This window comes from Danio aesculapii, chromosome 16 (genome assembly GCF_903798145.1).
Source record: "Danio aesculapii chromosome 16, fDanAes4.1, whole genome shotgun sequence".
In the NCBI taxonomy this organism is placed as follows: domain Eukaryota; kingdom Metazoa; phylum Chordata; class Actinopteri; order Cypriniformes; family Danionidae; genus Danio; species Danio aesculapii.
The window spans coordinates 34,393,687-34,419,032 of NC_079450.1; the positions used below are offsets into that span (position 1 = coordinate 34,393,687).

The window sequence follows — 25,346 nt, forward strand, 5'->3', positions numbered from 1 at the left end:
TGATTATATCACTCCAATATGACTGTGGACACACTATACATACACACAGTTCTGTCCAAACAGCTTACAAAAGTTGATTTTCATCATAGGTGCCCTTTAAAATATGCTAGCAACATGCCACGCATGATAAAATCATGGTAATTCAGGCTAGAAACTTGCTAAGACATGCTAAATTCATACTAGCAGTGTAATAATCATGCTCAAATTGTGCTAACAACAAGATAAACATATCTTGCTACATGTTAAAAGCATTTTAAAGGGATACTGCACCCAAAACTGAACACTTGCTCACTTTTTACTCACCCGCAAGCGTTTCCAAATAGAAAATTATACATATTAAGGAAAACTGAAAACCATTGACCTTTAAGTATTTGTTTTTCCTTATATGGAAGTAGATGGTTACAGGTTTTCAGCTTTCTTTAAAATATCTCCTTTTGGGTTTAACAGAAGAAAGGAACAAGTAAAGGATAAACTAATGACAGAATTTTGGTTGAACTATCCCTTTAAATGCTTAAATATATGTTTTATGGAATAAAGATAAGCCATTGAATGAGCATGTTTATAAATTTCAGCTCCTGTATTTGTCTAGAACATTTATCAAATTCACCTGCTTAGATAAAGCCAATGATATGACCCATTTCCAAAATTTGTCAATGCAAAAAATATATCCTTATTTATATCTTTATAATTTATATTATGAGTAGGCTATAGTTCCTCTGGCTGCGACGAAGACTATAATATATCAAGGCAACAGAATGATTGGCTAGAGACCGAAGGTGACCAAAATATTTGACTGATCTGCACAAATTGATGTTAGGTTAAAAATAATTACAGTATAATATCCTTAATGGCTTGAGACATCATTTGATTTCACATAATGGGATGTCAACACACAAGAAAAAGAGCAAAGTGAGGTATTGTGGGCTCCACAGCTGTCTCTCTGCGCCACACCAGCGATTTATGGAAGTGAGGGAAGAGATTTTCTATTTCTGTCTGCAACAAGAGCCAACGTCAGAGAACAGAGGCTGACTATTACAGGCAACAAGACAGATAGAAGGGCTGCGGAGGGGCTTATGTTTCACTCTATAAGGGGTCTGACAAGGATTTTGTCTATGTGTGCGTGAGTGTATAAACTCACAAATGATATATAGGAAGAGAGACTGCCTGTGTTCTACGTGCAAACAGAGGAAGATTATGTTTCATAAAGAGTAGTCTGTCCGACAAAGATTTTTCAAATATTTCTGTGGAATAGAGGAGGGCAGAGTTGTTTGACAAGAAAAAAAAATCCTTTGTGGAATACGTCATCTCTCTCTCTCTCTGAACACTACTCATCCAAGGCAATGTATTATTCATAGACCTGTCCTGAGTGTCTGACTGCTGAGATGCAGACTCAGTAAAAGGGAGAGTGCAATCATTTTTATAATGCACAGTCACACACAATGCAGCTACACAAGACACTTCAAAATGGTCAAATTACACAGACTAATTTTAAAACATCGTGCTTTAGGGCAAAGGTCGTCAGATGCCTTTGATACCACAGAGTAGCCTAATGTTATGAAATGTTTTTTTTTTGCCAATATCTTTCGATATTCCAAAATTAACATGCAATATTAGTGCAAACACTGCCTATTTACATGTACAGGTATTTGGTGTTTAAGCATCCATTGAGCCTAAACGAGGTTTTTAAGGAGGTGGTTCACAGTGTATTTTTTAAGGCTTGGTTGTGTTTGTAAGAAGCAAAGCAATGTGTGCTCATGTTTCACTTGAAGAAAATCACGCTATTTTTTCATATATCTTACTTTGATTATTTACAGCGACTCAGCTAACATGAAAACGACTGTCATATTTCCTAGTTCCTCTGAAAGGCCCGGCCGAAAGAGGCTCTGATTGGTCAGCTAACATAATGTGCTGTGATTCCCGGATTGGCTCCACGTCACGCCCCTACAAGGATGCATTTTAGCGCTGTGTTAACAGTAGCTAAATCAGACAGAAAATGAAGAGCACACAGCTGAACCTCACGCCTGCTCTCTAAAATAAAATCTGACATGTGTCTTTCACATATATTCGGAATAAGCATGTGTAAATAATATGATATGTTCACATATCTTATGCAAGTTTGTTATTTGAGATGTAGAACTCAGGGAAAGTGACCACATAGCAAGACACTGCAGCGCTGCTAAAGATTGTGAGTGTTTACAGCGGTTTGACTGATAAATATGAATTTGGAGCTAAAATCTTAGCAGTGCCAAACAGCATTTCCCGTTGTTTACATCCTTGTTAACACCTTCGATAAAACATAACATTAACGCTAGAAACTATACATGTAATAGATCAATTTTAACAAATTAAAATGCTCACAGGTTGTGGCTCACAATCCACAGCTTCGTCATTTGGAGGAGTTTTTAGCCGAATCCAGCACTGAACTGGGAGAGATTCTGGAAGTTGTCCTTTGTCAAATGCTAGAGCTATATATTTTTATAATTCTCAGGAACATAATTAAATTTAATTGTAAGCACTTCTCTCTTTGTGTCGTGTCCTTTGAAAGGCTAAATACAGAAACTGAAGAAGCTCTGTGGAAAAAATAGCAGCGCTTAGATGGCATTTTAGCTTTTTCTGTTATAACATTACAGCGCCTCTGGCCACGCCCCTTTGCTGCGCTCTGTGTATGCGCGTACCCTGAAGGGTTTATGATCTCATTAACTTAAATGTATTTTTTGTAGTCCTTAAATTCGTTCACTGTAGGCTTTGCTATGCTAACGCTGTAAAAGCCAGTGTCTCCCTTTGCTTTGAACTTTGAGTGTATCAGAGATGTTGTTTATGTTCACACAGTTACATTACACATCAACTAAAGTTTAAAATATGATATCTTAGTGAATCAACCCTTTAAAATGTCCCAGTTACATGGTGCTTAAAATAAAACATATATATTTACAATAGATTTTACAGAAAACCTGTAGTAACGCAAACCAAAATAATCTGATACAGGCTATGGGAATTTATGCAAATTATGTTTGGATTTGACATATTTAAAATATATGTCATATATGCAATTTGTATTAACTTCATGTATGTGTGTACGGATGGATGGATGATGGATGGATGGATGGATGGATGGATGGATGGATGGATGGATGGATAGATGGATAGATGGATAGATGGATAGATGGATGGATAGATAGATAGATAGATAGATAGATAGATAGATAGATAGATAGATAGATAGATAGATAGATAGATAGATAGATAGATAGATAGATAGATGCAAATAAGAAAACGTTTAAATAAATAATCTATTGAATTAACAAGAATATATAATCTGAGAATCATCAGTCTGTTAACCTCATTGATATTGCAGAAATGTTATTTAGATTTTGCCTTTATGAATATTTACTTTTTTACTCATGATTGCTATAAAAACAAAAGCTATGTTATTTCAAACAAAACATAAGCATTACTCCAAATTTTACAGACAAAATAAATTGTACTTGCATTAACTTATTTCTGCTGCGATAGGCACCTTTAGCAACATATTTATCAAACTCTGACCAAGAATTTTAAAAGTGATATATTATTTAAAAAAATAAACTGAATTTGAACATGTTATCCAGTCATTAAAAAGTCAAACTAATGGAATTAAATCATAATTTCAAATAAACAAACTAACAAACAAAAACTTTCTGGGTAAACTTGAATTACACTATTATGTGACCCTGGACCACCCAAATTAGTCTTATGTTACACGGGTATATTTTTGGCAATTGTATGGATCAAAATTTGGATTTTTCTCTTATTCTGATTAGAATATTAAGTAAAGATCATGTTCCATAAAGAAATGTTGTTATTTACTTAGCACAAACATATCAAAACTCAGTGGCTTTAAAGATGAAATTCTCAACATTACATTTTTTTAACCATCAGATTGCAGATTTTCAAATAGTATTATCTTGGCCAAATATAGCCCTTTCCTGACAACCACTACATCAATGAAAAGCTTATTTATAAAACTTTTAGATGAGGTACATTTTACCAACAAATGTTTTGACAAAAACAAAAAACTCTCTGTAAATTAGCACTTTGGAAATAAGTGAATAATAATCATTTCAGGAGGGCTAATACTTTTGCCTTCAACTGTGCATCATGTCGCATTGACATAGTGAAAGACGGCACATCAGAACTTTCCCTTAATAATATTTTCATATGATGGACATTTGGCTGGCTGATTTCCGTCAAAATGAGAAACATTTCATGATGTTGTGGCCCAAAACCACCTTATGAAGAAAGTATGTCTAGGAATGCTGTGACAATAAGTGTTTGTCATCTTAAACATCAACTAAATACAGAATTAACAAAAGTATGTGATTTTTTTTTTTATTTCTTAGTAATGTTGAATGCAGAAAACCTTTGCTACATCTTTACCCTGAAGAATTAATGAAGCAAAAGAGGCCTACAAGCAATGTGTAGCTTACCTAATAAAGTGTCGCTGAGTCCTGTCGAAGTATGCGGGGCCTCTGCTGCCCCCACGAGGCTGGAGATGAAATATCTCTATTTCTCCACTGTATTTCCTCGTTCTTCACAGTTTAATTAAACTTAATTAAACTAAATTAAACCCTGAGATGATCAGAACATTTTGGCAAACGCACTACTAAACTAAACCCATTTTAAACTTTTCTGGATTTTGGATCACTATAATTGAAGAAACTAGAATGTAGTAGCATTATTATATACCTCTGCAGACCTTCATTTAAAGGAGAATTAATTTGTGAGCAATGCTAGAAAAAGCTTGAGTTCCAGTAAGATACAGTATGAATCCTTTAAGAACTAAATGTGATGATCAGATAATTATTCTATTAAAATGTTATAATGACCAACTGAATGATTGACTGGTCCTTTTAAACCTTGGTAATCTCTTAATATTTTGGTAATCTTGTCTTTCACAGAGAAAGGGAAGAAGAGAAAGATTGATGAAACAAAAGAGAGAAGAATGGAGACAATCTCGAAGACTGAATAGACAATAGGACTCACCCCTCTCCTCCAGTGCATGGTGCACAGAACAGTATTGCATATCTACATTAAATCTTTGACTGAATGTCATAATGATTTCATGTATAGTCGGACATCAAAAACTTGAGTAATGATACTAAAAATGCTGCTTCAGCATGAAATAAATTATTGCATTTTAACATAAATAAAAATGTAAAGTTTTGTTTATTTGAAATGAACTTTTACAATAGCACTGTTATAATCACATATATAATATATATGTTTTATCACGTTTAATCAGGTCTTGCTTCACCTGGGAATCAAACCAACAACCCAATGTTTAACTTTACTGTAAATACTTACGAGGAAGAGTGCTTTTGTGTGTGTGTGTGTGTGTGTGTGTATATATATATATATATATATATATATATATATATATATATATATATATATATATATATATATATATATATATATATATATATATACATACATATATATATATATATATATATATATATATATATATATATATATATATATATATATATATACATATATATATATATATATATATATATATATATATATATATATATATATATATATATATATATATATATATATATATATACTAACAACGTGCTAATTGTGGTAACAACATGTGAATTCATGCTAATTAACAAAACACTGAAGTGTTCCAAAATGTGCTATATAACATTGCCTAAAACACGCTATCAACATCTGATACATTATGCGAACAGAGTCTGCTTTAAAACTAGAACAATTTTGATTTTTTGTATTGTTAATTATATTTCAATTATACAATTATAATTGTATTTCAATTCCATTACATTATTATAATATGACTTAAGTTTGAAGTCATAGTGGCCTAGCTAGCGTAAAATGGGCCCCTAACATCAGTTGCTAATTTGAAATAAAATTGTAACGTTTTAGTTGCATTCACTGTAATTGAATTTAAAGTATTCAATTAATGATTGAAATATATCTATTTTGTTCATTTGAATTTAATTAATTTATATGTTAATGTTAACCCACTGATTGTGATTGTTTTCAAACTAGCAAAGGATGATTGAAAATGAAAATCTAAGTATACTCACACCATTTGGTGAACTTTAAAATCAGTATTTGCTTTTAGTAAATATTTAAATTGTAAGACACTGAATGCTAACCATGAAACCACGTTATAGAAATTGTCCATTTCCTGTATGACTTACGCTGAAGCGGAAGTAAACAAAGAGCACGTCGAATTCAGCAGCGTTGTACATGACATGCGTGAGATGTGAGCTTTATTCTTAAATATGGCTTAAATTTGTTAGGCATATATTATTACATTCTCATTTGCTATTTGGCAGTGGCTAATATGTTATTGCAAGCAATAAATATGTCGTTTGTTAATTAATTTACGTTATGTTTATGTAGCGTTAGCTTGGCTAAAAATACTAGCAATCTATTGTAACGTTAGTGACTTAAATTGCGGAGTAAACATAGACATTGCCATTCGAAGGACAACAGTAAAGTTTCAGTCACTCGAGATTCACATGAAATAGCAAAACCACTTGAAAGAACGACTGTATATTTACATTTGGGCGTCCGACATGAACGGGCAAGCTGAAGTAGAGGTGGATTACAAGAGAAAATACAAAAATCTTAAACGCAAGTTAAAGTTTCTTGTGTATGTAAGTACCATCTTCATCTTTAATTTTCACTGTTAATTCTATGTCGATCATTTTATTAAGTGTTTATTTCTCTTCAGGAGCAAGAGTGTTTTCAAGAAGAGCTGAGAAGAGCTCAGAGGAAACTATTAAAAGTTTCTAGAGACAAAAGGTAGACCTTATAACTACTATTAAATAAACACTTCACCTTTGCTTGATCTACAAATATAACTGAACACTTTTTCTTTTTTTTTGTGTCAGTTTTCTGTTGGACAGGCTGTTGCAGTATGAAAGGGTGGATGAAGAATCATCTGGTGGGTCTTAAATTAACATTCTCATTTTAAAACATCTTCCAGTGATGCTGTGTGTTGACCCTGTTTTGGTTTTCAGACTCTGATGCAACAGTTTCCTCAGACAGTGATGGAGAGGGAGCCAGAGAGAGAGACAGGGAAGCAGGGAAAAAGTGAGTCTACAACATGCTGATTTTTATCTGCAATTTTATAATGTTAGAATCCAGATGACCAGAATCCACAGGCCAAAACACATGAGATATGTGAAGACAGTGCAGAATTTAACCATTATAGAGCAAAAGCGTAAAAGTTGAAAGTCCATGTGTTTTTAAGGCCCCTGTGAACATTTAAAGAGTTTAAAGTATTTTAAGAGAACATATAAAGTTGTAAAAAAAAAAATTGCTATTCCCTTTTACATTTGATTTACAAAATGTTTGTCCCAGAATACTGTCCCTAAACTCGGCTCTGGAGGGCTGGTGTTCTGCAGATTTTAGCTCCAACTTGCCCCAGCACACCTGCAAAATCTAGAAAGCCTTGAAGGACGACGATTAGATAGCCCAGGTGTGTCTGAATGAAGTTGGAACTAAACTTGGGCACTCCACAGAAAACCATAAATCACAGTTTTCACTTTAACATTAGCTCCATTGTGTTTATGTATGACTGTAGTTTCTTTATTATATGTATATAAAAGAGTAATGACTTTCCAAATAGAGCTATTTAAGTCATGTGGTGAAATTGTATTTATATCGCAACATGTATTGCAGGGGAAAAAATAGAGCAATGTAAAAATGTTCCAGGATCGTGCAGCTTTTTATAAAGTGTATACTCTACCATTAAAATTTTGGAGCTTAAATTAAAAAGCAAATAATAGTTTCATTCAGCAAGGACTTCTTTTAAAAACATTCAAAAGTAATGATACAATCAAAGTTAAAAAAAGTAAACTACTAAATGTGAAAAGAAGAAAAAACTTAATATGTTGCTTAGATTATGCGTTGTGTTCTGTGTTACCTTTTTCATCTGGACTTTGCTGGCTTGTTTGTAATAATATAAAAGTACTTCTAGTTTTAAAAAATGTAAATCTCTCAGGTAATCTCACTCTGTACAGTTGAGCTCAAACAAATCTTTCAGCTATTAATATTCAAAGTTTGCTTTTCACACTTTTTTATTTAATGTTTTTTTTGTGTGAAAGTGAGATAAGGAAATACATGTTCACATTTAAGCTAGAACTTCAGTAATTATCATGTTTGTATGTCATACACAACAAATCTGTACTTACTCCTTATACCTTAACACTGGTCTAGGAAAGCCATCAGTCAGTAAATGGGAAAATAACCTAACTGCCATTACTTTTTTTGAAAAAGTATCTCGCATATTTTATTGGAAATTAAAAAAGTAGTGTGCTACTTTACTAGTTATTGAAAAATTGGAATCTGCCTTACCTGCAGCAACACTAAATACATGTTAATAAATTCATTTTCTTTTCGGCTTAGTCGCTTCATTAACCAGGGGTTGCCACAGCTGAAAAAAATCACCAACTTATCCAGCATTTGTTTTATGCAGCGGATGCCCTTCCAGCTGCAACCCATCACTGGGAAACATCCATACACTCTCATTCACACACATACAGTACGGACAATTTAGCTAAAACAGTAGTTTTTTGATGCTATTCCATAATATTATTATGCAGGCTTCTTTTGAAAAACATTTAAGAATTTTTACTGACCCCAAACATAGTATAAACATGAATCTATTAATAAAAATGAATGTATTTTGAATTTGGCAATAAAATGAATAAGCATTTGATTGGGAAAAAAATCTTAAATGCAAAAAATTTTGCCTCCATATTCGCACAACACAAGAGCGACTAGAACATTTGTAGTAACTCATAGGCAGTGACTGATAATTCACTTTTGAATATCTTTGAATAAAAAAATATATATTATTAATAAACATAGGAAATGCAGGGCGTCACGGTGGCACAGCAAGAAGGTTGCTGGTTTGAGCCCCGTCTGGGTGGCGACCCCTGATTAATAAAGGGACTAAGCTGAAAAGAAAATGAATTAATTAATTAATGCATAATAAATGCATATACGTGACTACAATAAAATATTATTCACTTTGAAGCATGATACTTCGTGTTAACATTCTGCTAACTATGTTAGAAACATTCTTACAAAGTGGTTTCAAACCTTCACTTTATTTGTCCCAACAAACATTGTAACCTCTTCCTTCAGGGTGTCTGTTAAAATGTCTTAAATTTCAGAGACAAACTTATGCCTTGAAAAGTCTTAAATTCATTGAAGTATTGTCTTGTTCATTTTAAAGAGCACCTAGGTTACCCCTTTTTCCAGATTTAATATAAGTCTTTTGCGTCTCCAGAATGTGTCTGTAAAGTTTCAGCTCAAAACACCCATCAGATTATTTATTATAGCTTTCAGAAGTTTGTATTTTATAGCTCTGAGCATCTTGTAGCGGTTTTTGTGAACTATGCCTTTAATGCTAGTCCTCCCCACCTACCGCTTCCACGTGCCTGTCAGAGTGCGCCTCAATCTCCACCCTCGTCTGCATCAGACAACAGACATGAAGGAAGCAGATCTCGCGTAACGTTTGTGAAAAATATTACAGTAAGAACTTTACCAATGAGTATTTGATGTGTTTGTTGTGTAGTTGCAACGATGAGTCACACACAATGACGTTACAAAGTTCATGCACACACACACACAGATACGCACACAGCGGACACACGCACAGACAGCATGCGCGTTTAGCTTTGCACTGGTTTTGCACAGCAAATGTGAAAGGATACACTTTAATATCCACTGCTGTATGAATATTTGTTATGTTAATATAGAAAATACACCTGATTTAACATCCACAACCCGGGATTGAAGTGTCTTCCTTTATAATTGTTCTGACACGCGGCTGTGGTGGTAAAGTAAAGCTGAAGTAAATCGCTGTAATTCATTACAAACATGCACTGTTTTAAACACCTGTTAAACTTGTAAAACTCTCTCTTGATCACACTTGATGATGATTGATGATGCTAGCGAAGTGAACAGATCTTTTATTCCCAGTTGCTTTGCGCACGTCCTGCCTTGATTGAACTGTCCTGATATGATTATACGGCTACTACGGAGACATGTTAATACGCAGCTGTCAATTAATTCTGTGGGCGGGGAAACTGCAGTCCTACGTCAAATTGCGGGGGGCCTTAAAATGGGAAGGATTTGGATGCTATTTTAAAGTCAGGAAATTGAAAAAAAACAGACTTATTGTCTTTATATCACCCCAATATGACTGTGGATATACTATACCTACACTCTGTTCTGTCCAAACAGATTAAAAAAGATGATTTTCATCATAGGTGCCCTTTAAATAATTTTAAACAGCTCTTAATTGTCCTTTGTTTATATAAAGCTACCTAATCGATCCAACACATGTTATCACCAACAATACAAATATAATATTATAACTAATATTATAACAGTCTGTTGTGCATACATTTAGTTTATTACTTTTTTAATAGTTTATTTTAAGTAATGTTGAAAAATGTATCATGTATACAATGTTTTATTTATACAACTACTGTCTGCTTGTTTTTGACACTTTATTTAAAATTTGTTGGTTAAAAAATTATTAATTAGAAGTTAGTAATATAGTTTTTTGATGGGGCAAGTGAAAATATTTTTTTCTGCTGGGCCATTGAAAAAATTCTTAGCATTTAACCCTAGATAAGTCTGAAATTTCATTCTTGGGGGTCTTAAAAAGGCCTTAAAAAGTCTTAAATTTGACTTTGTGAAACCCTGTTCTTTGCACTTTCTAAGATTTTTAAATCTGTTTTTCCTAAATGTTTATGATAATAAATATGTTTAAAACTCCTTAAAGTTTTGAGTAAATAAATAGATATGTTTTGTTTCAGGAGGAGGAGTCCTGGAGTTCCTCCTGTTCCGTCGTCCTCATCTCCTCATCTGTCTCTCCTGTCCCGCTCTGGTGCTCTCCAGTCCTCTGCTTCAGCACAATACCTCAATGCTGTGAGTACATCACACCTTCATCATCAAGCCACACGTCTGCTGCACTCATGCCTTTCAGTTACTCGCATTGTTTTGCATTCTGTTTTATCACCAGTTACTTTGTCATTTTATTCATATTTTTGTTCTCTCTTTTTTGTCTTTGTATCACCTCACCTGGTTTATGTGGACTTCACACACATCCATCTGGGCACTCTGGGTGTGTGCATGTGTGTGGAAATGACTGTTATTCTTCGGTGGCCTTGTGTGTGTGTGTATATATGTATGTGTGTATGTATGTGTGTGTGATTGTGGGTGAGCAGTTACCCTTCCCTCCTGAGTATTTGGCTCCCTCTGCTGAGCGAGTGAAGAAAGAGAGAAAAACAAAACTGGCCAAACACAGGAAAGATGGTTCAGGGAAGGTGAGAGAAGAAAAGAGGGACGGTTGTTGGAAGCACGAATGTCTTTATTCACGTGGCCACACACAAAAATGACTTGAAATCTATGTGAAATCAAATTTTACTTTATATTGCTGGCTCACATTGTTATTCTTTGGGTAAACAAATAATCTGCGCAGTTTAATCTGCTGAAATAAAACGTTTTGGTAATCTTAAATCATAAAATATGACAATTTGTTTCTGTTTGGAGTAACGATCTTTCTCTGTTTGTGTCAATTTAATAGCTTTTATAGCATCAGTACATTAATATACTTAACCACGCCCCTTTAACCATTAGTTTGCTATGAGGAAATGAAGCACAAAAGAAAGCCCTGCCTCTACTCATTATTCATTTTATGTTGATAGCACGTTAACATACTAAAATAAGTCTCAGCTACTTTCAGTTCACTCGGACTTTAAGCATATTTTACTGCATTGCACATGAAGGGCACATTAGCAAAAACTCTTGTTTTAAAGGGATAGTTCTCATAAAATCATTTAAGTGCTCATTTGAAATCTTTCAGATGTTGAACACAAAAGAAGATATTTTGAAAAATGCTCATAGCTGACACCAATTTTCTTACATGCATTGCTGTCAGCAACCAGCATTTTCCAAAGATCTTCTTTTGTGTCCAACAGAGGAAATTATAAAGGGTTCAAACCACTGGAGAGAGTAAATGATGAGATAATTTTCATATTTATGTGTACTATCCATTAATTTTTTTGCAAATAATTTCTTCAATGCACCATTAAAATATTTATGAAGATTAATGACAGCCAAGTTATGTGCTTTTGCAAAAATTGGCTCTTCTTTTTTTTACTGTTTAATGTAAATATCGTGTTATTCAGAGCTGTGAGGATAACCGATAATTTTTTTTAAGTAACTTATTTATGTCTTGTGTTAATTTGAATAGTCTTTTATTACTTCAACTTTATAAATTCACTCAATAGTATACTTGTTCATTCTTAGAAAATTAAAAAATTCTAATAAACAATTGAAGTGGCCATTAGAGTTTATAATCTTGCTGTTAAAGTACAGCTTTCGTTTACACAACCATTTCTTCACATCTCTCGCTTGTTCAGGTGGTTGGTCCACTCTCTTCCAGTTACCCAGCGGGCAGTGGTGCAGCGGGGGGTGCGAGTGGGCCATTCAGCTGGGTCCCGCAGCAGATGCTGAGCGAAGACGCAGGAGAGGACGAGGGAGACAGTGAAGTAGAGAGTGACCGAGGAGAGGAGGAGAGAGGAGAGGGAGATGAGGCAGAGTTGGTCATTGACATACCCAATGAGTGAAGGTAATACACAAATACAGCCACAACTACTGAGAGATTCTTCTGTCTGTTTAAAGGGGTTTCCTGATCTTTTGTTATACTGTATATTATTAGTTCCAACTTTAAATGTAGACCTATTTGTAAATTTATTTTTTTATTTTTATGTTTATTGTGAACTTTTGAGTACAATCATACAGCATTTCAGGGTACATTGGTATCACAGTATTTGAACTTAAGTGGTGTAAAAAATACGTACATTATTGTCAGGTGAATTTACTACACAGTAGTACTCAAATTTTTGTGGATTATAAAATGAGAAACAGCATAAAGAAAGAAAAATAAAAATAAGAAAAGGATAAAATAAATATAGTAATCAAAAATAAATAGAACATAAAGCACTATTTACATCCAGGGTAAGAACACATGTCATAATAATTCCTTCCAGAATAATCTCAACTGACCATCTTCATTATACACGTGGGAATTTCACACATTGTAATATAAATAAGTATAACCGTATACATGTACATACATTAGCATATATTTATCTATCAGAACATCATCTTCTATTCATTTATAGCAGTCGGGAAGTCAGGTAGAAGTCGGGTCTTCTAACTAAAATATATTCAACCCATTTCCTCCATTTTCTCAGAAATATATCCTTCTTTAAATTGAGGACAAAAGTGATTTTTTTTTCCATTTTGTAGATCTCAATACTATTTGTAAATTTAAAATAAAAACAAGTAGCTTTTCCAGGGCTCAAATTTAAGAATGGCGGTATAATATTATTTATCTGCGAAACAAACGGGGTTGATCAAATTGTGTTTTATTTTTATTTTTTAGATTTGTTTATGGTCAACAAATCTGCATTTATATGATAAAAAATATATAGTAAAACAGTTATGTTGTGAAATATTTTTGCAATATAAAAAAGGTTGCACATATTTAATTTATGTAATTACACTTTATGTGCAATTCTCACTATTAATAATCATTAACCATTGACTCAAACTCCTAATTTTCTGCTGGCAATAGTTAAGGTAGTAGTTAGGTTTAGGTATTGTGTAGGATTAGGGATGTTGAATAAGATCATACAGAATATGTACTGTATGTGTTAGAATTTTTTTTAATTATGGTATTCGATAAAGAAGTTTAATAGAAATTGTAACATATAAAGGTTTTATTTATATTAGAATATGTACTTTATATATACAAATAAACAGCCAATATAATAATAATAGGCAGGTAATAAGCCACTAGTTAATAGTAAGAGTTGGAACTTAAACCAAGGGCCCTATCATACATTTAGCGCAATAAGACGCAAGACATGTATGGTGCGATTTGTTGCTATTTTCAGAGCAGCGCATCAGTAATTTTCACATTTTCGCCACATTGTTTAAACAGTAAAAGTAAAGAGGCCCAATGGAGAAGGCTTGTTCTTTATTCTCGCACTGTGGATGGTCTGTTTATCTGTTTTCTCGTTAGTGAAGCGTTCAGTTTATCCACTTACAAAGTCCGCCATGTAAATAGCAAATGCACCATGGCATGATGAATCTGACTCTCAAAGGGAATGTGAGATGAGGCTCTGATTGGTTTAATGCATGTTATGCTCAAAACACACCCATAACTCATTAAGAGAATAAGCACAACCCTCTTAAACCATGCACCAGGGCGCAAAGCATATTTTTTCGTCCTTAAAATAGCAAAAGTGGATTCAGATACACCCTTAATGCTTTTGCGCCATGTGCTTTAGACTTTGCACCTAGATTGTTAAAATAGGGCCCTAAATTTGTTTTAAAAAATTTAAATATATTTTATAATTCAATTTATTTTTGTGATCGTAATGACATATGACATTTGAGACAAACAAACAAAAACATGAAATATAAATACAAATACTGTACTGTTGGTTCATGTATGTAGTTACATTATAATTGTATTTGAATGGGGAAAAATCATAGTAGAAAAAATGAAGAAAATTAGCATTTTATATCATGTAAATATAAGATAAAAAAGAGACAAAAATCTCTTGCACCTATAACATTCATTTCTGATAATAAAAGAAACATTTTTAGCGTAAAATGGCAGGGCATTAAGACTTTTTATCTTCGATTAGATATTGTTGTCTTATTGTCCTACCAACATGTTATTGTTGGACCATGTTGTCTTAACCTCTTCTGCACACTGTAAATATGATATTGTTCGATCATTCAGATCCTTTCAAATATGCAAGCTCTTCTTTTATTAAAATATCTTTTATTAGTAGGAAATTGCAAATTAACCAAGTGAAAAAAACGATTTTGTGATTCATCATTAAGAAATCTGCACTTGTGCTGTTATGCTGGTATTGGCGTTTGTTTGTATAACAGATTGAGTTACTAAAAACACCTGACTCATTGTAGATAATGGATAGGCTCATTCTTTAAAGACTGCAGAGCTGCAATGTGTTACCCAAGCATACTTTAAATATAGAGTTGTGCTACAGCAATGAAAGACTGAGTGAGCAGAACAAAGAGAGGAAAAACAGACAGAGATTGAGAAAGCCACACCCATATTACCCAGGAGCACATCAACACTAGTCCAGGCAAGTTTCTGAGGGATCATTAAGCACACACACACACACCTGGTGAACCCGAATTAGACCTGACATTATATCTGTATCAGTTAAATAATAACACAATTACTTATGAAACGCAATTAAATTCTGTTTCTTTTTTCTTTCACATAGGTGCCGAAAGAAACTACAAGCAAAACATGATCATTTTTGTTCTTTAATGTTTTTTTTATATTAAATATTTTAAATACATCCCCATGTGTTTCTGTCTTCTTTTTAGTCAGTACATTTAATGGAAAAACTCAAATATTTTAGTTTTCATCACTTGTAAAAAGCCAAGCAGAGATCAAAAATGACTAGCTGCAAAAAAAGCAAGTTTGCTATTGTGAATGCTGGGGAATGCTGACACACAGGTAGTCATGAAGGCGTGCGAGAGGTGTGTGTTCTGGTTTGTGTGCATTATAGCAATACTAAGCCGAGGTGTAGTCAGCAAGAGTGATTTGGAAAGGGAGGGATGGATGAAAGGGAGTGAAAGGGGGAGGGATGAAGAAGGTGGGATTGTGCCCAGACTCATTCTGCATAGCCGAATAGAGAGAGAGAGAGAGAGAGAGAGAGAGAGAAAGATCTTGTTGTTGTGTAGCTGCTAGTTCAGCACTGTTAGCTGCAGTCTCTGCTCTGCTGTACCGAGGACTTTTGGCCATGCATTTATCCAGACTCACTGTGTTGTTGATCTCTGCAGTGCTGGTTAATGGTGGTGTAGTCCGGGCAAGTTCACACGCAGATCTCGATCCAGGCTTCCTTCAGTGCCATGACTGTTTTTTCAGGGGCTCGCCTCCACAGGCTCTCTCTGATGTGGGTTTGGAGCAGAGGTGTCACAGACATCTGACCGGACGGCCTTTTGCATCACTGTTTAACACCAACTGCCAGAGCACAGTCTTCACAGCACTTCACCTCAGCTTGAATAATGGATGGGGCAGAGGAGAGCAGAGCACGGTGAGACACAATGTTTTTTTTTCTCTCCCTTAGCTACTGACTTGGAGATTTGTTTAGAGTTGGGAAGATTTGAGCAGGTGCTTCTGCTGGAAATGCATTGGTCTGATATTAGTGCTGAGTGCTGAGTTATTATACAGCCACTTATGCTAAATGAGTGTAAAGTCATTGTAGATGTCTGAATTTTTAATGAGGGTCTTGCTAAACTACATTCATTACAGTTTCTGCTGACTTGCGAATGCACAATGCTGTTAAGTCAAGCAGAAGAAGAAAACCTCAGTGTTTATAGCTTCAGCATAATGACATAATTTTATTCCTTTCTTATAATAAAAAACACTTTAAATATGCAACTTGTACTTCTGATATTCATACACTTTTTTTTTTAGATGGACTTGGGACTTATTTGTGAATTTAAAGCATAATCATTTGCTTTTGTATTACATAAAGTAGAGAGATACTTGAGTCACTGCATGAGTGAGATGCATTCAGATTTTCTTGCTGTCCACAAAATTTCACATGGTACAGTCAATATACAAACCCCCCCCAGGAAATTATGTCATTTAGATGACCCCTGCAGCCTCTCATGTCTGTTTGTTATAAAGCCAATAAGTTCATTGAATTATCAGATCATTTACTTTTTTTTATGACAGGGTAAGGTTAGAATATTAAACCAAAACTTAAAATGTACTCACTCCCAAAGAAAAAAATACTATGGAGTTCAATGGCTACCAGTCCGAGTCATTTGATTTTGAGTATCTGCCGATACTGAAACCCGATCTGATACTTCTATAATACATGAAAAAAGAATAAAGAAGAGCGAAGAAATGGATCAGTGCTACTAAAAATATATTATCTAATATAAAAACAAATAGCACCTCAACCTAAAATACCCAGCATGTAAACAAAAAAATTAAAAGTCCCACAGTGTTTGCAAAGGTATTTAACCAATAGCGTCTCTGCAATAAACTGATGTCATAATGCACACATTGCTGTTTCTGTGTGAAGTCAAGAAAGAGGTCTAACTCAGTGTCGTAGCATAACTATAGATGTGTTAAAAAATAATGAGTATGTGTATATGTATGTGTGTGTGTGTATATATATATATATATATATATATATATATATATATATATATATATATATTATATCTCCTGATCAGGGGGTAATGTCCGATTTCCAATAATGTGATTGGATCTGAACATCCCTAGTTTCCAACATAATTCAATCTTATTTTGGGTTCAATTGAAGAAATTAATTCAAAACCGCTTTGAAACAAATTCTGATGACAGAATTTGCATGTTTGGGTAAATTATAGGAATTAAAACTCACCACAAATATAATTTTGCACAATATTAATGAAATGTTTATCTAATAAATCATATTATTAAAAACATATATTATTTTCTTTATAGTTTTATCACATTACATTGTTTGGGGGGGGGGGGGGGGGGGTCATTATATTTTATAATGTTGTCTGAAAGTAGTACGAAATACTTTTTAAGGTAATTATTCTGGATGAATGCTATGCTAAGTAACCAAGACAGTCTAACTGCATTTAACTAATGAGGCTAATCATGAAACTGAGCCAGAACAGGTTGTTTCATTTAGTCACACCTCAAAGCAAACAACTCGTTCCTCCCTGACAACCACAGTTTTTCCAGTTTTTTTCTGATTCTCTCAAAATAATTTCATTTATAGTGTGGTGAAATAGATTTGATGGGTTAGTTCACCCAATAATTTAAATTCTGTTATTAATTACTCACCCCTATGTTGTTATAATTCCCATGATCATTGAAACACAAATTAAGGCGTTTTAGATGAACTCCAAGAGCTCCCTCATCATTGTCAACACATTCCATGTGATTCAACTGTAATCATACGAAGCTGCATGAACAATTTTGTGCACCCAAAAAAATTTGGGTGTTTACTACCGGCACGCTAGCATGTTGTGCTGCTGACACTAATAACAACAAAACATTGTACTGCCTGTAGTAAACGCGCAACCTTGTCTGATGCTGTAGATAAGACATTGGTTGCACAAAGTCATATTTACATTTTCTTCTGCCACACAAAAGTGTTTATGGAGCTTCTTCTGATTACATTTGAAACACTGAAGCCACATGGGATGTTTTGACAATGTTTTTGGTTCCCTTTCTGAACATCTATGAACCATTGCAGTCTAGTAAGGATAAGAGAGCTCTCAGATTTCATCTAAGTATCTTAATTTGTGTTCTGAAGATAAACGATGGTCTCAGGGGTTTGGAACAACATGAAGGTGAATAATAATAACAGATTGCAATCAAATAATAATAATGTATTGCAATCAAATAAGAAATTAAATGCATGTCTCTCTCAATCCGCAGGAAGCCCAAGAGATCAATGTTGATTCCCATGTGGCCATCCCAGCACTTTACAGAGAAACCTCAGATGGGACTCCATCATCCTCACCGTTCCTCCAGTGGGATTCTCTGACAGCCGAGTTGATCCGGAGTTCCATCATAGAAAAGTGTTCAGAGAATGGTGGGGAAATTTATGTGCAGACTGGTGTGGGCGGCTTTAATGAATGTGGAGGGAAACCGATGTGGTCAGCACTGTGTTGTGCTGCTTCAGGCGGAGATGGCAGCTTCAGTTTTGGGATAGTAAAGGAGGGGGATGTGAATGTTCTCAGCATTAAGGCACTAGAAGAGCGGGTCGGTGTTACAGGGCTGTTTTCAGGAGACTGTGGTGAAATGAGACATGAGATAGAAGAGGAACTTGCTTCCATTTTGAAAAAGGAGATGAATAGCATTGAAACACCCAATTCTGATGCACAAAGCGAGGAACACATTAGCAAAGGTAACACTCAGGAAGCAGAAGCAGAGTCAATAGATGAGGAAGTGACCTCAGAGTCTTCAGAATCCGCCTTGGGTTCAGACATGGACATTCAGGAGGACAGCGATGAAATTGAGCGCTCCGAATCAGTTCTTCTCTACATCTTGTCCACCATCTTCTCTCTCCTTTATGCCCCATTCTCTCCAATCGTAAACATAGCCACTAATCTTCCTTTCCAACTGGGTCATGTTCTCCAGGAAGATCTGGCTGTTCTGGCCTCAGTGCCTGTTGACAGCTTCACTTTGGTCAACAATCTGGGCTCAGGAGTGTGTTCTGGAGTTTCATGCGTCTTGAACACCTTGTACAAGACTGGAGAAACTAGCGTGTGCACTATGTACGCCTGTCTCTCTCCACTAGCTGGCAGTTTGGGGCTGGCATTCCAGGAGGGATTCATAGGAACGGGGACTCTGGCTTCAGATGCCGTAGGTATCATGACAGGCACAGTGGGGAATGCTTTTAGTATCATCGTAACTGTTCTAGGGTCAGTCTGGGATGGCATGGTACATTACCTATGGGCCTTATCTTCAGAAATGGGCCACCAAGTGTCAACTGTAGGCAGTGGGATTGGGAAACTGAGCTGGAGAAGTGGTAAAGGAGTGGGTCATGTGCTCAACTTTGGTGTGTCCATTGTAGGTGGAGTGGTGGAAAATACTGTAGTCAATGTTCTGGAAGCCTTCGGAGGAAGCTCAGAGGAATCATCTCAATTGCAAACACCTAAATTGCTGACATCTGAAGTGGTTGGTGAATAGATTTCAACGTGTGTGTGTATATGGCTGTGTTAGCTATACCTTATTTGCATATTACACAACAAATAAAGTGCAACACGACTTATCCACTTTTGTTGCAGCCTTGGTTTTGGAAGAACTTTCCTAGTTTTTTTTTAATAGATAAAGTACAAAAGGACATGAAAATCAGACAATAAAACAAATGTAGATAACTTTACTAAACAGCTTTTAGAGTGACAGAACTACAATTCACAAATTACACCATTTGAAACAAATAATTCTAAAATTATTCATTTGAATTGTTGAAAATGTATATTTGAGTAATACAGTTTTCCTCTCTGTGATTTCTGCTGATAAATATTCATCTTTAAAACAAATAATCTAAAATATGTTGACAAATGGCTTCAACAAAATCATATTCCATTGATTAATAACTTAGTAGCTCAATATAGGTCTGTCTTTAATAATATCAGTAGACACCAGTTTTCCTATAAAGAAAATGAATGGGACTTTCTTTGGGAAAAGTTCTGGGACCTGGTTGTAGCTCTCTATTGTGTCCAGCAGACTGCACATTGAATATTGACCATTAGGCATGTGGATTTAAGTCATGATACCTCATGAAACTAACTTGTATATTCAGCCTTAAAAGGAGAACCGTGTCATTTGCAAACACCTGAATTGCTGACATCTAAAGTGGTTGGTGAATAGATTTAAATGTGTGTGTGTGTATGGCTATATGTTAGCTATATCTTATTTGCATAATAAACTAATAAAGTGCAACACCACTTACCCACTTAAGTTGCAGCCTTGGTTTTGGAAAAATTGTATTTTTAATAGATAATACATTAAATAAAATTGAAAGTCATGAACAAAACCATGTGGGTTTAATACCACTTTAAAAACTTTAATTCAAATGAAAAGTACATGAAAAATCAGACAATAAAACAAATGTTGAAGACTTTACTAAACAGCTTTTTAGAGGGACAGAACTACAATCCCAAGTACCACAAATGACATAAATAAAAAAGACAATGAAAACCTGTAAAATGATTCATTTAAATAATAGAAAATATATATTTGATGGAGAATTTTTGGGTAATACAGTTTTCCACCCTGTGATTTCTGCTGATAAATATGGATTTTTAAAAAAAGAAGCTAAAATATGTGGACTGATGACGTCAACAAAATCATATGCCGTTGATTTACAACTAGCTCAATATAGGTCTGTCTTTAACAATGCCGTTAGACACCAGTTCTCCTATAAAGAAAAGGAATGGGATTTTTAGTTCCGCGACCTGGTTGTAGCACTCTATTGTGTCCAGCAGACTGCGCACTAAATATTGAGCATTAGGCATGTGGATTTAAATCATGATACTTCATGAAACTATCTTGTATATTCTGCCTTAAAAGGAGGAAGACCAATATGCACCTTCAAAGTTAAAATTTTTTTTTTGGAGGGTTCACACTGATTTTTGTTTCTTAAGAAACGGTAGGTTCAGGGAGATTTCTAAATGTTTCAAGGTGCTGAGCGATGTTGGTTATGTGTCATAAAGATGATGTAACTGTTGTGTGTTTGTCATTTCACTTGACATACAAATGCCTTGCTATGCTGTGGTTTATATGCTACAATAAAACCTCTTCTCTGTGAGTCGTGTTCTCTGTCATTTACAGGCCAAGGCCTTCATTAAGAGAGTCTACAGAGATCTAAATAAATCTATTAACAGCAAAGAAAAATGGTGTAGTGTATTTTAAATGTATCGTCACTTATTATTAGAGCTATTTTACTATAACCAGTCATTTATGTTATTAAATATGATCAAAGTGAAGATTCGGGTGGTGATTAAACCAAAACGTACAAAAACACTGCAGCACCGAATACCAATTTGCAATATTAATTATAAATATAATTTGTCTATTCTTAAAGGATTCTCATGTTTTTAAAGGATGTTAAAAGGATAATTCCTTGTATAAATACTGTAAAATTAGCATTTATTATTTATACAATATTTTTGCTAATTAGTTTTTATACATTTCAATTATTCTCTTTTTTTAGATGGATTATTTATCTGTCTGCTTGTTTATTTATTTTTTCTTGCATTTATGCGTTCATTCATTTTCTTTTCGGCTTAGTCCCTTTATTAATCTGGGGTCGCCACAGCAGAATGAACCGCCAACTTATCCAGCACATGTTTTATGCAGCGGATGGCCTTCCAGCTGCAACCCATCACTGGGAAACATCCATACACAGTCATTCACACACACTACAGACAATTTAGCTTACCCAGTTCACCTGAACCACATGTTTTTGGACTGTGGGGGAAACCGAAGAACCCACGCGAACACGGGGAGAACATGCAAACTCCACACAGAAATGCCAACTGACCCAGCAGGGGCTTCAACCAGCGACCTTCTTGCTGTAAAGCGATTATTATTTTCATGTTTTTTAATTATTATTTTATTTTTATCATTTTAAATCTCTTGCTGACCCCTAGTTGTCCACAGCCCCCTATTTAAAAACTTTTGGTTTAACTTTATGTATTAAAGATCGTTACAAATTTTTTGTTAGATGGATAAAGCTTAGACATTCAACATCTGTAAATGTAAAACTCAATATTGAACTATGTGGTTGTCATGACTTTTTATATTCAAAATAACAAAATGTTCTTAACAGATATGTTTTTCATCACAAAAAGATTTGCAATCCGTGTGCAATTAAAAATAAACTTCCCTATCTGCTCATTTTCAATGGTTTACATCAGACGGTTTGGTTTATCACGCACGTTCTCCTGTTATTGCGTCAGACGGATGCGTTTTACGACAGTGTATATTGTTTTACGGCAGCGCCTGAGGAAAGCGTTGGATCGCCTGCATGCTGGATTTAGGCTGACGTTTCCCCACTGCTGCCTACAGGTGAGTAACAAATGATCTTCCACGACACTTTAACATATAAAGACCCAGCCGTATTTGTGTTGGTCAGTAAAACTAGAAGTATGCATGTCTTGTTTGTTGTTTCTTGACTTTTGTAGTCATAGCTGTGCTGAAATGGAACAGATCATGCCTTTAGCCAATTAGCCGGTCTATCTTTAGACTCCAAAATACTGAAGTTATTAATGAACCATTACAGTATAATATAATAACAAAATGGTTACTGCGTTTCTAGGTGGAACTATAATGAGTAAATGTACTGAAGGGAATGTTAAATGGTGTGATTCTGTCCTGAATATCATCTGACAGTGTCATGCAGTCAAGTACAGTTTGTCATTTACGTAGGCTGTGCAAATATAAATAATTATGAAGCTTATATTAAATAAATCAGAAAAGCAGTTGTAAATACTTTTTCCTAAAAATGTTTAGTGTAAAGATTGGTTATACAGCTTAATATTTTACTTTCATTTATGAACTGTGGATGCATCTTTTTACCAGTCCCATGATGTTTTGTTGGAATTACTGTAGTAACTGTAAACAGTCAGTGAAGTTTTATTATTATTAATATAAAAAAATGTACAATAAGGTTATTTTGTTCACCTCACAGATATTTGAAAGCCAATTTCTTACAGACCATGAATAGCACACAAAAAAACAGCTTTTCCACAGCAATATTATTATAGGGAACTTCAACGTTAATTGAGGTAAAGTTAGTTTAATATCCGCACGTTTGTTCATTTTTAAACCATTAAAACTTGTGACAAGATCCCTATATTGTTTACCATGGTACTTTTAATATTCAGTCTGAATTTGAAATTGCATACAAACATTTAATTAACTGTGAACAATGTTGTACTTTTCTAGTCATTGGTTGCTAATATGATTTCTCCATTTAGAATGTGCAAAGAATACTTCTCTGAAATTGTATTATTAAGGACAAAGTCAGAATTTATGAATATTATAAACCAACTTTATCTCAATTTAATGTTACTGTACTACAGGAGGGTGGGATGGTTGCTCAAAGGTTAGAACTGTTGGTTTACAGCAAAAAGGTTGCTGGTTTGAGTCCCGGCTGGGTCAGTTGGCATTTCTGTGAAGTTTGCACGTTCTCTTCGTGTTTGTGTGGATTTCGTCTTCGTGCTCTGGTTTCCCCCACAGTCCAAAGACATGCGCTGTAGGTGAATTGAATAAGCTAATTTGGTCGTGGTGAATGAGTGTGTATGGATGTTTCCCAGTACTGGGTTGCAGCTGGAAGGTCATCCGTTGCATAAAATATATGCTGGATAAGTTGACAGTTCATTCCGCTATGGCGACCCCTGATAAATAAAGGGACTAAGCCAAAGGAAAATGAATGAATGCACTACAGGAAATACAAAGATAAAATAACCTGGACTAACAAAACACAATGAACTCAAAATATGTTTCTTATACTGACGTCTTGTAAAAATACTAACCATAATCTTATTTTCATGACAGATAAAGATAAAGTGCAAAGCCAAATGTACCATAAACCCTTGTTTTCATTATGCTCATGGATTATTATTTGTAGCTCAACTTAATTATTTAGAATAATTAATTTAATCTCTGTTGAATGGAATTTACTCAAACTGTTTTGAAATCCATAATTTGAAACGCAGCAGTCACGTGACAAAAAGTACATATAGTTCAATTCAATTGAGTTCATTTATTCAGCTGTGACACACACTAAAGAAACAAAGCCTTTAAACATATACTTTTGGAATACCCTATTTTTAATGTCATCATGCAACAATGTTTGTCTAGACATAATTTAAAGGAAATATTTTTAAATGTGAGCCCTTCAAAAATGCTATAAATTTGATAAAGTAAATCTTAAAACACAACGTTTGAGATTTTATCTATTATTTATTGTTGTTGGTGTATTTTTTATTGTTATAAACATTTTTAATAATAGAAATGTTATATTTATAAGATCGTTGTGTTTTTTTTCCATGACATGGCCAGAGAAGCTGAAATGACAATAAACTCAAAACTCTCTCTCTCACACTCAAGTATTTAAATGTAAAAGTTGTACACATTCACTCATTTTCTGAAATGAAAAAAAGCTTATTATCTTAATCAATGTTTCTCTCCATTAGATGGACACTCTCTACATCTCTTCCCACCCTGATGACTTCAGGAGTTTGTTGCCCTTGATCGCTGTTGAATTCTGTCCATCTCCTCCACGAATACTCCACCAGGACCCTCCGCCAGAGGTGGCCAGATCTCGACCTGCGCTGGTTTTAGCAGGTGCGGGGGGCACCGTGCTCGGCGGCACCAGTGCTGTGAGCTGGTATCTGGCAGCAGCGGGCAAGCGAGCCGGCAGTGATAAGAAGCAGGAGAGTCAGGTGTGGCAGTGGCTGAGCTTTGCTGAGAATGAGCTGACGCCGGTGGCCTGCGCTGTGGCTTTCCCTCTGCTGGGGATCATGGGAGTTGATAAGAAGGTACGTCTTTGTGCCCACATATGATCAAAATCAGTGTTTGCGTAATTTAGTTACAAAGTAACTAGTTATTTACTGTAATTAAATTACTGTAAAAATGTAAAGTATAGGATTACTGTTTCTTTTTAGGTAATTTAATTAGGTACTTATTAGGGTGGCATGAT

General features: G+C 34.7%; 3 protein-coding genes across 3 annotated transcripts in view; all 3 read left to right on the forward strand.

The window, feature by feature from the left end:
• Positions 1-6,234: 6,234 nt before the first annotated feature.
• On the forward strand, positions 6,235-15,464 carry ino80e (INO80 complex subunit E). The gene is made up of 8 exons (XM_056474918.1): positions 6,235-6,680; positions 6,758-6,828; positions 6,918-6,970; positions 7,047-7,119; positions 10,866-10,977; positions 11,277-11,375; positions 12,474-12,682; positions 15,387-15,464. The coding sequence occupies exons 1-7, from the start codon at positions 6,600-6,602 to the stop codon at positions 12,678-12,680; spliced, it is 696 nt and encodes a 231-aa protein (XP_056330893.1). The 5' UTR covers positions 6,235-6,599; the 3' UTR covers positions 12,681-12,682; positions 15,387-15,464.
• Positions 15,465-15,765: 301 nt separating this feature from the next.
• Positions 15,766-21,446, forward strand: LOC130242941 (uncharacterized). The gene is made up of 2 exons (XM_056474917.1): positions 15,766-16,205; positions 18,566-21,446. The coding sequence occupies exons 1-2, from the start codon at positions 15,912-15,914 to the stop codon at positions 19,820-19,822; spliced, it is 1,551 nt and encodes a 516-aa protein (XP_056330892.1). The 5' UTR covers positions 15,766-15,911; the 3' UTR covers positions 19,823-21,446.
• Positions 21,447-22,633: 1,187 nt separating this feature from the next.
• vars1 (valyl-tRNA synthetase 1) overlaps positions 22,634-25,346 on the forward strand; it is a 43,391-nt gene continuing 40,678 nt past the window's right edge. Inside the window, exons 1-2 of the mRNA XM_056475195.1 lie at positions 22,634-22,708; positions 24,841-25,185. Of these exons, the coding sequence (XP_056331170.1) occupies positions 24,841-25,185 (345 nt within the window). The 5' untranslated portion in view covers positions 22,634-22,708. The remainder of the gene's footprint in view (positions 22,709-24,840; positions 25,186-25,346) is intronic.

Bases quoted from the DNA above. Each gene is read 5' to 3' on its own strand.
- LOC130242941 (XM_056474917.1), top strand. From the start codon at position 15,912: ATGCATTTATCCAGACTCACTGTGTTGTTGATCTCTGCAGTGCTGGTT. The intron at 16,206-18,565 runs GTGAGACACAAT...CTCAATCCGCAG, and splicing joins GCAGAGGAGAGCAGAGCACG to GAAGCCCAAGAGATCAATGT.
- ino80e (XM_056474918.1), top strand. From the start codon at position 6,600: ATGAACGGGCAAGCTGAAGTAGAGGTGGATTACAAGAGAAAATACAAA. The intron at 6,829-6,917 runs GTAGACCTTATA...TTTTTGTGTCAG, and splicing joins AAAGTTTCTAGAGACAAAAG to TTTTCTGTTGGACAGGCTGT. The intron at 6,971-7,046 runs GTGGGTCTTAAA...TTTGGTTTTCAG, and splicing joins GGTGGATGAAGAATCATCTG to ACTCTGATGCAACAGTTTCC.